The sequence below is a fragment of the Plectropomus leopardus genome, chromosome 14 (assembly GCF_008729295.1).
Source record: "Plectropomus leopardus isolate mb chromosome 14, YSFRI_Pleo_2.0, whole genome shotgun sequence".
NCBI classification, from domain to species: Eukaryota; Metazoa; Chordata; class Actinopteri; order Perciformes; family Serranidae; genus Plectropomus; species Plectropomus leopardus.
In genome coordinates this window covers 6,481,990-6,495,150 of record NC_056476.1, presented here as the reverse complement: position 1 = coordinate 6,495,150, position 13,161 = coordinate 6,481,990, and the positions used below count along the sequence as shown (strand labels likewise).

The 13,161-nt window shown below is 41.2% G+C and overlaps 1 protein-coding gene across 4 annotated transcripts in view; it reads left to right on the top strand.

Annotated features, from left to right (window-relative positions):
• nin (ninein (GSK3B interacting protein)) overlaps positions 1-13,161 on the top strand; it is a 31,750-nt gene that overhangs the window by 13,148 nt on the left and 5,441 nt on the right. For 2 of the 4 annotated variants that reach the window (XM_042501025.1, XM_042501027.1), the window contains exons 11-26: positions 34-208; positions 404-514; positions 678-767; positions 872-1,007; positions 1,181-1,302; positions 2,848-3,971; positions 7,574-7,672; positions 7,774-7,843; positions 9,089-9,256; positions 9,343-9,459; positions 9,709-9,822; positions 10,307-10,453; positions 10,610-10,789; positions 10,880-11,014; positions 11,115-11,216; positions 12,399-12,491. In XM_042501025.1, coding sequence (XP_042356959.1) covers positions 34-208; positions 404-514; positions 678-767; positions 872-1,007; positions 1,181-1,302; positions 2,848-3,971; positions 7,574-7,672; positions 7,774-7,843; positions 9,089-9,256; positions 9,343-9,459; positions 9,709-9,822; positions 10,307-10,453; positions 10,610-10,789; positions 10,880-11,014; positions 11,115-11,216; positions 12,399-12,491 — 2,983 coding nt within the window. Of the gene's footprint in view, positions 1-33; positions 209-403; positions 515-677; positions 768-871; positions 1,008-1,180; positions 1,303-2,847; positions 3,972-4,964; positions 7,221-7,573; positions 7,673-7,773; positions 7,844-9,088; positions 9,257-9,342; positions 9,460-9,708; positions 9,823-10,306; positions 10,454-10,609; positions 10,790-10,879; positions 11,015-11,114; positions 11,217-12,398; positions 12,492-13,161 lie in introns of all 4 variants that reach the window. The other 2 variants (XM_042501023.1, XM_042501026.1) reach the window with 2 other exon arrangements.

The following is a 13,161-nucleotide window of genomic DNA, read 5'->3' as shown; positions in this document are numbered from 1 at the left end:
CTGTTTGTTGTCTGTGTGCCTAAATGTCTACAGGAAGCTGGACCAGGAGCACAAAGAGAAGCTCACAGCAGTGCGATCGGAGCTGATGAAGGAGATGGACCAGATGCAGCAGCAGGCCGACGTGCAGCGTAAAGAACTGGAAGCAGAGGTTGAAAAGATCAGAGAGGACGAATCTTTTCTCAGGGACCACCTTTCCATCTCTGTGAAGGTACCACGACTGTGTTTAGATGAGTTTTGATACTGTTTATCGAAGCATAAATCACTCACTGATGAACCTTTACATGGCCTCATTTTTCTTACCAAACATTTCATAATTATCATGATCATTATACAAAATGAAAAGATAAAAATTAATTGTAAACATATGTTGACAGTATCTTTTTTTTTTTTTTTTTTTTTTTAGGAAAACAGACGCCTTGAAATGGAGTTGCTGGACACCACTGAAAAACTAGTGGAGGCACAAAACCAAAATACAAAACTCCAGACAAGTTTGGACAATGTTATGAAAGAAAAGGTAAAAAAGATATATTATAAATTTTATCCATTATTTCAATACTGATTTTCTCTATTCAAACATTTGATGCCATTGTTTGTTGTAGTGTTTATCCATCTGCTTTTTGTGTTAATGATTTTTTTTTCCGTGTTCTCTCTTTCCTCTTCTGCCTTCCTTTCTTTAGTTTGGAGACCTGGATCCCGGCAGTGCAGACTTTCTCCTTCAAGAGGAGCGCATTAAAGAAATACGCCGCGGCTACGAAGCTCAGTACAGGGTAAACGCATGTCCATACATGAACAGACCTGTAGTGGTGACAGTGATTTTGTCTTTACAGACTTGATGTCAAATGCATGTTTAACTTGTGCTTTCCTTCGGTAGGAGCTGCAGGATCGTATCGATGAGCTGCAGTCCGAGTTACAGGAGTTTCACAGTCTTGGACGAGTTCATCAGCCGTGCCACAAACCTCTCTCTGAAGAGCTGGAGAGTAAAAGCCCCGGCATGGAGTCTGATCCAGGTAATTAATAATTACATCATACATATATACACACATACAGCCCCTAGAGAGCTAATTAGAGAGTCCTAACTACATCTGTTCATGACAACAATCAGTACATAAACATTCTGCATAGAAACGAGGAGACGTTATGTGAAATGTCACTAGCTGAACCCATTTCTGACTTTTTGCAGGCATCGGTTCAGAGGAGGTTCAGCCCTTCAGCATGAGCCTGGAGGCAGAGATGATGCTGGAGCAGCTGAAGGAGCAACACCTTCAGGAAATGGAGGACTTGCGAAACCAGCTGGAAAGCAAAGTTAGTGTCACACATACGTGAGGGATAATGTCAGACATGGAGGCCATTAATTCCTTATTACGGGCATCTCAAATAGCATTATCCAGTTTATACTTTGGTCACTTTCCAAAGAAAAAAAGAGGACCGTTATTTTATATTTTCATGCATTTTAAAATTAAAATCTGTGTTTTTTTTTCCTAAGCCATAACTTAGTTTCCCTGGTAACATCTGAGGGTTTACCAAATCCCTGGAACAATCATCACCGCCCCAAAAGATTCTTACAGGAAGACAACGCGAATGTCAACGGGAGACATTTCTAGTCCACAAAGCTCATACAACCCTTTGGCTCAGACATTAGCCAGAAAGCTGATGTTTTTCTAGCATGATTCAAAGTCAATAACATTGCATACGGTTGACAGACAGTAAATATAATTTGACATTATGTTTAAAAACAAGACTAGCAAGCTATCCAGCCATGTCACAGTCCCCAAATCAATATTGATCATGAACAAACATTACGCCTTATTTAACATATGAAAATAAGCTCTGTGGCAACAAACATGTATGATATTTACATCTTTTGTTTAGCAAGATAATCTTCACAAATAACGCCACTTTTATAAAATTTGAAGCCTCAGTGCAATCACCTAAAGTAAAAAGCTCACATTAGGCTTTAAACAAACTGCACCACGGTCGCATGACTTAACGTTAACACTACAGCGGGGCTGTGAAGCTGTGTTCGGCTTGATGATGTTCTGTAGTCTCATTTAACCATTTATTACCAACCACCTTGTTTTAAGACACATAAAACCTTTAAAGTTCACCGTGGGGTATTTACTGAAGTATTTTATGTTGTATAATGAAACATGAAAGTCCTCAGCCTGTGTTGAACACAGACCTTATCTCGAGGGAACCTGGAGTGCTGAAATGCAAACTTATTTCCGGGTTTTAGGACTCATTCTTGGGGCACTTTATATCAAAAATTAAATGACACCCTGCGGCCAATCAGAAGCAAGCATTTACCAAATGTATTAATTGTACATTGGGTTTTTTTTTTTCATTTTTTTTCATTCATATTAAAAAAAACTAGACCCAGGAGGAACTGGGATACATATCTATGTAATACCAATATTGTGAATAGAGTCAATATACTGTATGGCATTTTGGTCATAGATATGTACTGTTTAATTGGTCTGTAAATGGTCTTATTAGCTTCGTTTACCTGAAATAAAGACTGCAAACAGGAGAAACAGCTTGCTATTTAACAGCTGGTTGTTGGATTTTGGTATGTTTGAACAGAGCAAGGCTAGCTGTTTCTGAGTTTCCAGCCTTTATTATAAGTTAACTGGCTGCTGGCTGTAGCTTTACATTTAGCATACAAATATGAGGTGATGTGGATCTTCTTATCTGTATGTTGTCTGAAACAGGTCTTTCTTGAGAAGGAGACCCCGTGTCTCAATGAGATTAGCTGTATAAAGAAAAGTTAAATAAATAAATAATGCATCCCTACAAACAAAAAAGTTAAACTGTTAATTTAATTCCTCTTCATTCTTTATATCACCACAGATCAATGAATTTGATAAGATGGTGGGAAAGCAGAGGGCAAGTCATGAAGAACAGAAGGCTGCCTTAACCCTCCAGTACCAGCAGGAGATCCAGGTTTTGAGGGAGGAGATGGCCAGCATTCGGAGCCACAGAGAGGAGCTCCAGAAGCAGCTGGAGCGGGCTGAGCTGGAGCGGACTTCTCTGGAGCAGAAGCAGGCCGAGGAGAGAGAGGAGCTCGAGAATCTGCAAGAGGAGGAAGTGGGAACTCTCAGACAACAGCTGCTGGAGGCCCACACCTACACTGCAGACCTGGAGGAGCAGCTGAAGACCCTCGAAGCCCAGCAGGCAGAGACGGACGAAAACCTCGCCAATGAGATGGAGGAGCTGAGGAAACAACACACAAATGAGATTAAGAAGCTGGAAGAAGAGCATGTAGAGCTCTGTGAAGCCAAACTGGAAGAGGAGGGAAATAAACTGCAGGAAGAAAAGGCTGAGTTGGAGAGGAGATTGTTCGGTGATTGGGAAAGGGAGAAGGAGCTATTGCAGCAGAGCCATGAGGAGGATCTGAAGGCCAGACTAGAGGAGGCAAAGGTTAGGTTTGAGGAGGAGCGTGAGGAGATTGTGCAGAGGCTGACAGCGCAGTGGCAGAAAGAGAGGGCTCAGCTGGACGAGCAGAATAATGAGTCCCTGCAGGTGGTGCTGGAGGAAGAGATGTTGAGACTTGTCCGGGAGCAAGAGGAGAAGGAGGCCAAGCTCAAGGAGCAGTGGGAGAGCGAGCGAGCCCAACTCCAGGAGCGTCAGGAGGAGGCTCTGCTCGAAAGAGGGCTTCAAGAAAGGTTGCAGGTACAGGAGATGTTTGAGCAGAGGGAGAAGAAGATGAAGGAGGAGTGGGAGAGGGAGAGACTGCAGCTGGAGGAGGATTACGAAGGGATGGTCCAGGACAGGCTGAATGAGGAGAGGGAGAAGCTTGAGACTGAGAGAGAGGAGGAGGAGAAGAGAGTAGAGCGCTTGATGGCAGAGGAGAGGGCTCATCTAGAGGAGAGCCACCGGGAAGCCATGAAGGAGCTGACTGACAGACACAATGAAGAGAGGGACACTCTCAGCAGCATGTTGGACAAACTACAGGAGGACATCGCTCAGGAGAGGTGAGATATTTGAGATTTTGATCAGTAAAACTTGGTTTGTCTTTAACATGCATCCTCTTCAAATGATCTAGGCCTGTCACGATGATCAAAAAAATAAAATAAAACACTTCAAAGACGATCCAAAAAAAGTCTTAAAAGGCATTGAATCCATTAATCTAGAAATGGGACCTTAACTGGTTTGAATTCCACTTGCATTAACGTCACTTCAGTCAGTGTAGTGGAACCAGCAGCACTTACATTTAGTTTTTTTAGTCAGTCTGCTCAGAGCAGAGGACCCACTGTCCGCTCGCTAGCCGTCGGCAGAAGGTGCAAATTCTACAAAAATTAGCTATTTAACAAAGATTTCACGGCATTGATAAAGCCAGCACAAGGCAATGCATACGAGGCCCTATGTATTTTGTGCAAAATGTTTTCAAACTTGGCACAATGGCATGAAGCCCAATTGCCAAGAGAACCTGCCAACAAACATGAAGTATTCACCAGTTCTGTTTTACTCTCGTCTCGTCGCCACCATGAGACAAAAAAAGTCATGTTTAAGTTATTAATAATAATAAACAATTGGGCAAAATTATCCCTAATATTTACTAATAGGTGTTGGGTCATGGATTTTTTTTTGTTTTGTTGTTGTTGTTTTTTTTTATGTAATGATTTTTTATTTTGATTGGCATTAAAAAAAAATAAATATAACTTGCATGATGCTGTTAGAACCCTGTTCTGATTCTGTTGTCTGAATAGTCTTAATAATTTAAGGTTCATTGCTCTTTTAAAGGATGTACTTGCATTATTAGAATATTATTATATCAGTGGCACAAAATGGTTTCAAAGTGACATTGATTATTATTGCAATTATTTCAGGGACGATACATTGTCCAACAGGAATAGTTATTGTGACAGGCTTACTAATGGGCTTAACAAGTTTTTTTAAACATTTTTTTAACTTGGGCTAAGAGTTCATAACTGTTGCTGTAACAATCATTTAATAACCGTGTGCAGGAGGGAAATCGAGATCAGCTTCACCCAGAGAATCAAGGAAGTGGAGAGTCGTTTCTCAGGAGATCAAGAATCTGTTGCAGAGCGTTTTCAGGCTGATGTTTTGAAGCTTGAGCAGCATTACCAAAGTGAGCTGAAAGCTATTTCTGAAAGTCATGTCGAGCAGAAACTTTACTGGGAGGCGCAGCTACAGGAGGCCGTTGAGAACGCAGAGGGACAAAGAAGACTGATGGAGGAGGCCATGGAGCAAGAAAGAGAGAGTCTGAATCAAGAGTGGACGAAAGAACGACATGAGCTTGAGAGTCTTCATAAAGAAGAAATTGCAGAACTTGTGTTGAAAAACCAGCAGCTGCAAAAGGAGCTAGATGACTGTATCAGTGCGGCTCAGACGAAAGAGATCGAGCTGAGTAAACAGCTGAATGACCTCCATAACCGCCTCCAAGGAAGCCTGGAAACCAAAGACGAGCATCTCGCTCAGTCTGAGAAGAAAGCGCTGGAGACAGAGCTCCTGCTGAATCAAACTGTGGACGATTTTAAACAGGAGAGGGAAGAACTTCTGAGCAGCCAGGCAGAGCTTGAGGCAAAATACAGCCAGATGCTTTCCATCTCAGAGAGGCAGATTAACGAGAGGATTGAACTGTTGACTGAGCGCGACGATTTGAAGATAAAGATCGAGGAGCTGGAGATGCTGCTCAACCAGGCAGCAGTGGACTTTGAGCTTGAGAGGAAGGAACTTCAAGAACATGTATCTGATCTTGAGGAGAAGTTAGAAAAGAATCCACAGAATGAAGGAGAAGAGCTTATAGAGGAAATAAATCTGCTTAAAATCAGAATTAAAGAGCTAGAGATGGAGTTAAATCAGGTTTTTTCCTGTGCAGAAAAGGCAACAGAAGAAGAAATGGAAGAATCGAACAAAATAAATACATTAATGGATGAAGAACAGGAAACAGAAAAAGTAGAGAATAAGGCACTTGATTTAGTAGATGGAGACCCTGAAAATATCAAAAATGTTGATAATGAATGCGATGAAGGGATCACTCCTACCGGTGATGATCAGGACGACAACATGCCAGAAATAAATAAAGTTGTTGCTATTCCTAAAGATTGCCAGAACGAGGATCCAAGCCCTGAGGACGTTGAAATAGACCCCGAAGTAAGCTGTTGTTTTGCAGAAATGGAACATGAAGACCCTGAATCTTTTGACAATAATTCAAATGTTGAACCAAAAAGCGAAGCAGATTCTCAGGAGATGCTGCACGATGTCTCATCCCTCGAGGCGTTTGAAGGTGAAGATGGTGAGACTAAAGTAGCTTTTGAATCATGTGAGGAGGAGATTAAACCTCAAGATGTACAAATTTTGAAAAATGAAAGCTGCTCACATGAAGACGAACCTTGTCATGAGATTGCAGTTGATCCCTCTATGCTGGAGGAGACAGGTGACCCAGATGAACCGTCTCTGGAGGATGCTGAGGTTACATGTTTACCAAAAAAGTCTCACAGTTGCGGACAGGACTCTGAACTAGACTGGGAACATTTAACCACCAAAATAAAGGATAAATGTGCACATGATTGTCTGGAAACTTCGAATGAAGTTTGCGAAGACAGAGAATGCTCTTTCCTTAAACTGCAGACTTTGCACAACACCACCACAGAGGAGAACATCCTCCTACATGAGAAGATTTCTCTGCTGCAACAGAAGACAGAAATACTGGAGAATCTTCTGGCCCACAATACTGAAAAAATCAAAACTGGCCACCAGATATTGGAGGAAAACTACAGCCTCAAAGTTAAAGTGCTGCTCTTGATGGAGCACGTCAAAGAGCTGGAGATGAAGGCCTTAACGATGACAGATCTTCAGATCAGATATGAAGATTGCATGTGTGAAAATGCCAAACTGAAGGACCAGAACAGTGAACTCGAGAGGAGAGTTTGGAGCCTTGAAAGCAGGATGAACTTTTTCCATGATTATAAAGATCAACAGGTTGCTCTGGTGGATGAAATCGGCAGGATGAGAGAGGAGAACAGAAAGCTGTCGGAGTTGTTTAGTGAATTAGAGAGGCAGAGTGAGATTCTTTCAGCCACACACTCAGACGCTGGACCTTCGGAGAGCCCCATGGAGGAGTCTCTCCCCGATAAAGTTCAGGCAGATCTGGAGGACAGCTGTGTGGAGTTTGAGAAGCAAAACACTGAACTTCGCAGAGCCATCACAGAGCTACAGGATGAGTCGCAGTCGTTAAATGAGACAACACAGGCTCATAGGTAACATGGAGAAAAACCCGTGTCTCCTGTGACTCCCCCTCCCATCCTTGTGGTGCTTTGAATTTTAAGAGCCCTCCTCCAGTTGTTCCCAAGCAAAACATAGAGCTGTTTGTCCTACCTGTGATTAGGCTCCTCAACCCTTTGTGCAATGCAACAGATCTTGATCACTCGTGCTGCTTTGATCCCTGTATATCTCCAGCGGAAAAGAGTTCAATGTGTGCAAATCGTAGAATAAGATGCTTTTAATCAATATATAGCAAGACACTCTTTATGCATCATCCCACTGCATTATTAATGAGTATTCTGACGTGTAGGTTTACTGGAGTCTTTAATGTATGTTTGTTTGTTTATAGATCTGAAGCGAGTCGTCTTGCTGAAGAAAACCTCGTTCTCAGACAAAAGATTGCTGCATTGAAGGAGGAGGACTTGAAGGAGGTTCAGGAAGAGTTGGTGTAAGAAGCAACACATTTAATATGAACACATTTAATAATGACCTCTGCTCATTTTTATTTTGTCTCGTATGCTAACATTTTCTTCTAATGTTTGGTTTTAGACAAACACTGGAGCACTTGAAGAAAGGGAAGATTGCTGCTCAAAAGGCAGCAGAGAATTTCAAGAAGCAGGTACTGAATGAAAAATGGAAGTCTGCTATTTTTGTGTCGTAACTTTTGACTGCGGCAATGGCATCTGCAGGTAGCATAGCAGTGATTTAGGGATAGGCTACTAAACTGTGGTTCCACCAGAAACGTTTTATTAAATATTTGAAAGCAACAAATGAAGTGGCAAGGAGCAAGATAAACATTTTGTGGTCATTTTCGTTTGTGCATAACACAGGTGATGCCTCCAGCATGTGTCATTAGCAGTAAACACAGACAAAATAGGTTAGTACTAATAAGAGAATTAAGCAAGATCGAGACACAATGAAAGAATAAATTAAAAGACAAACTAGAATAGATAAATTAAAATAGACGACAGAGGTTTCATCCTCTGCTATACAATGAATGTCTACAAAATGTCATGGCAATACATCCTTTTTTATATATAGATTTCAGCTGTGGAGGACCTACTTACTGACTCACATAGATGTTCATAGAAGAGTCTTTAGTAGGGACGCTAATTATCTGCCCTATAATGGGACTTGTACCGATACATACCGATAATTTAATTTTTGGCCGATAAAAAAAAAATGATAATAATGAGCATAAACTGCTTTGATTTTGCCCGTTTTGCCCATGATTTCACTCCGCCAGTACTACACTCACTGCATTACGCTGTGTGTCAAACTGCAGCTGCTAGATCAGTCCAAAGCATGTCATCAGTCAGCAGCAGGGTTTCCCCCATTCTTTCTTTTTCTATTTTTAACTCTTTCCCCGCCATTGACGAGATTTTCCTTCAATCAGTGTTTTCACTGTAAGGTAGGGGACACTGTTACGGATGTTATGCAATAAAACAACATTTCCACCTCCAAAAACAAACGAATAAGACAATCTAAGGTCCCAGGGTGACGGAGGAAAGGGCTACTAATGTGCTGATTTTTTTATGCTGTTTAGCGGCTTTTCAGACCCTCTCAGCAGCATTGTTTAAAAAAACGGAACAGGAGAAACATTTAATGACTTATTTGGATCATCAGTCAATGAGGAGGAAATACACTGTTCAGGGCAGCCCTTGGCATAGGCGCTACAGGAGGTCGACTAGAGCGCCACACGCTGGAGGGATGCCGCTGTCGCGCTCAAAAACAAAATTAAATAACGGTGTCTCCAGCTGTGTCCGCTCCGCTGTCATTCTCCGCTGGTGTCAAATTTGTTTCCACACAGATAATTCCTTCGTCATTCAGAAGCACTTAAGATGTTTGTTTATCTTCTCTGCAGATTTCAGAGCTGCGTTTGCAGAGCGAGCTGCTCGAGGATGAGAACGGGCTGCTGTCAGAGAAAAATGCCCAAAATCTTTCTGACATGGAGAATCTGCGGCAGCAGCTGGCAGAGCTGATAAAGGAGAATGAGAGGAGGGAGGCGTTGACCGCTGAGGAGAAAAACAAGGTAAACAGTTTTAAGAACAGACTGAGGGTGATCTTGGTGCCGTGGTGGTCGTAGCGGGTAGTTAATCGGTGGCTGTTTTTCGTTAGCTGGCAGCGTGTGTGTCTGCTCTGGAGGCAGAGCTGACCAAAGCTCTGGAGGACACTGCACAGCTGGAGCAGAGGAACAGCCAGCTGTCACAGCAGCTCTGTGGCCTCAGAGAGAAGGTGAGCATCAGGACATATGATGGGGTTAATGAAAGATGCAGTGAAGTGACATACAGCGATAAAAAAGTTAACACCACGTGCACTTGCTATGAAATGACTTAGTCAAATGCAAGAATGTATGAATTTTTTAACCTTCAACGACAAAATAAAGTGCTTGAGAAATATTTACTGTAATCTGCTGAGATATTTTGGTGTGATCAAGCTTTAGCAGTGAAGATTTACATCAAAGATAATTTTTTTGTCTCTCAGGCGATCAAAGTAGACTCAATGGAGAGTCAACTCAGCCACCTGGTAGAGGAGCGGAGGAGCACGGATAAGGAGACTCAGGGCCTCAGCAACCAGCTCGCCAAAGCTCAAGAAAGGGTAAGAGTGTGCCGTAACACACAGAATCATCTGTGTCAATCAGTGGCTATTTGTCATTATTTTAAAGCATTTAACAGTAACATTCATCATAATTAAACCGATTTGTAAGAGTTAAACACCGTGCATAATTTTCCACCTTTGCATTTGCTTAAAATCCTGCCTGGACACCCACTAATTAAATATATTTTTTGCCATTGTATTTGTAATGACAAGATTGACAAGAGAGAGCAATGGCAAGTGGTGAGAAGAGGAGTTGAGCCACTTATAGTGAGCCAGGATGAACAAGCAGGCAGCAAGTGGAGAAAAAACATGTTTGTTCAGGGGCTTTAAGGCTGGCGATAGGACCATGGCCTGACGTGTAGCAGTGCAGCGCTGCAGCCAGTCTATGAGTGTCTGTGTGTGTCTAGTCTTTGTCGGTGGCACGTAGAAAATAATATGTTTTGACCTTTACTCTGGACTAAATGCATTCCTTCCTCCACTCAAGGTGAAGGCAGTGGATGAAACTCTTCAGGCTATGAACCATCAAAGTGCTCATCTTAAGTCGGACCTCCGTGTTTTGCAGCAAGAGAGGGACTCCCTCAAACACGAAGTCGCAGCGCTGCACAAACAGCTGCAGAATGTCAATGAAAAAGTAAGAATTTTTTCAATTAGAGAACTAAAAACCACACAATTAAGTGAATCAAAAACATAAAAGAATGAATATTATTAGGGTTGTTTAGAAAGTGATGAAAAATTGCAAGGGAGCACATTTTCTATAGTAGTCTTGATTTTCGCCTGTCTATTACAGAACCACATTTTGGAGATGGCCTTTCACTCGAGTGGCGTCCAGAGTCCAAGCAAGAAGCTGTACAGAGACGAGATGTCTCGGCTGGTGGACCAGGAGCAGCAGCTGCTGAGGCAGGAGAACGAGAGGCTTCAGGCTGAAGTTCAGAACGTCAAAGGAGACCTGGTGCAGTCCAGAGAAAAAGTGAGTCGAGGACTACAGTAAACTGTAATAAATGTTGAAAATCTACAGTGCTTCATTTTCTCTCTCTGTCACTCATCTATAAACCGTCAGGTCCGTCAGCTTGATGCCACCATCCTGTCCCTGAAGCAGCACACACAGCAGAGTCAGTCCTCGCTGGTGAAGGCCCTGGAGCAGGAGAACGCCTCCCTGAAGCAGGAGCTCGAGGCACAAAAGGAGCTCACCAAGGTATTATCTGCAGTCCTCTAACAGATAACCTTTGTTACTTTTTTTCTAAAGCAAGTTGATTATGTGGTTTAAATTCTTATGTGCTATGTGTGTGTTTCAGGGCCATGAAGCAGGACAAGGACACACGGAGCTGGACGGCCTTCAACAAGAGAATGAGGTGCTAAAGGCCCAAATGGCTCGACTGTCTACACAGCTGCTAGAGGTACCATCTTTCCCCCTCTTATTATAATAGTTTTGAGATAAAATGTATTTTACACCACCACCTTTAAGCTCTCTAAGTACCAAGTTTGACATTAGAATACAATAGCAAAGGTCTTCTCTATTCAGCTATGGACAGTTCATGCAGAAGCAGGTTTATTCCTAACCAAAAGAGCATTTATTTTTGACTTTTGTTAGCTGCAGTGACACTGTATTTCTACAACTAATAGCTGGTACTCCACTCATTTACTAAGTCATGCAAGCCACTGCATTTTCACCAACACGGTCCTGCAAATATTGCACAATAAAAAGCCGTTACCACAGAAATGTTGTTAGGGAGCATTTTTTTAAAACAGAAAGTATTGAGTAAAAAATAAATATTTAAAAATAGATACATTTTTTTATTTCCGTGACAGATGTTATAGTATTTTGATGGAATTATCAACATTTAAATTTCTCAATTACATTTTTTTTATTTAATTCTGCACATTCCTCTTCCTACCACTAGATGGAAGTTGCGTACCAGCACAAATATATGTATCATAGTTTTAGAACCGGTGCCTTAACCCCTTGAGGCCTGAGCACATTGATTTTTGACATTGATGCTTGTTTTTTGTTAAAAACATGGTGAGAAGGCAATGAGAAACTTAAGGAAAAATTGTCCAGAATAGCACAAAATCATGGGAAAAAAATAATTTATCTGAAATTTAGCACAAAAAAGGAGGGAAAAAAAACTAGATTATGACCTGAAAAAAGTGCCCTAGAGATATTAACCATTCTGTAACGTAATTTTAAATACACAATTCTAATAATTATGAATATCACTGAATGGACATTTTCCCCTAGCTTTAAAAAAAATCTAAATCTACTTAATTCTTGCATTTCTTACCAAGTTGCTCCATACTTTTTCCTTTTTTAAAGAAATAAAATCAATTTGTTCACGGTTAAAACATTCAAAGACTTGTAAAAGGCATCTAAACCCAGCACAAGTTTCAAAGGGTTAATGTTTATGTTTTTTTGCTTATATTCACTATTTCTGGCTACAACTTTTGAATTTCCCTTCAAGCGACTGTCAGATTTCTTTTGAAAGAAGGAAATTAAAACTGAGATGAGGTTACTGTTAGATAAAATGGCTTCATGCTATATATAATTCATCTTCTCTTACTTGTTTTTCTACTTTGTCCAGGCATTTCAGGCTCAGCTGGTCGGACTTCTGCCTCCCTCACCTCACAGGATGCCCAGAGGACAGCACCGTGGAGAAGATCCAGATAACATGCAGGTACAGTACAACCTGCACCTTCCCTGAGAGCAGACGCTGGTGAATACATGTTTATAAAAACACATAAGCTGCTTGTCTAATTTTGACTCCGGTAGGCTTTTAAATTACATCAACACCTACAGGATAAACAAATTAGTTCTTTTTAAAATACATTTTTTTCTGAGTCTGCTTTGAAATTTTAGAAAGAGCAAAGATTTAGTGCCATTGCATCATTGCACAGTTTGGTTTTCTATTCATCTCCTGCCATTTTTCTCACACTGTCATTTTCTTTTGTCACATTATAGCCATCTGTTTTTTATCATAAATGCATCAGTAATGGCTATAAAATGGGAACCTGTTGGAAGTGTTTTGGGATATAATGGGAGTTAAATGTAAACGCACCCATTGTATTTCTTTCACTTAAGTATGGAAAGCAAATCACTCAACTCAGGTGCTTTGTATTTGTTAAATTTGGCTCCAAATCTTAAGAAAAGCAAACACTAACTGAAGTTAAAGTGACAATAAGTAATACATTGCTTTTTACAGTGTCTCATGTCACCTGAGTTGAGTGTCATCACGTTTTAGTGATAATCGTCATTTATTTTTATTTGCCATGACCTTTTTTTTGAACGTGGCTTTGCAGTGCTCCTTGTTTTGGTGGCTGTCGCAGATCCATCTCCGCACCTGTCTG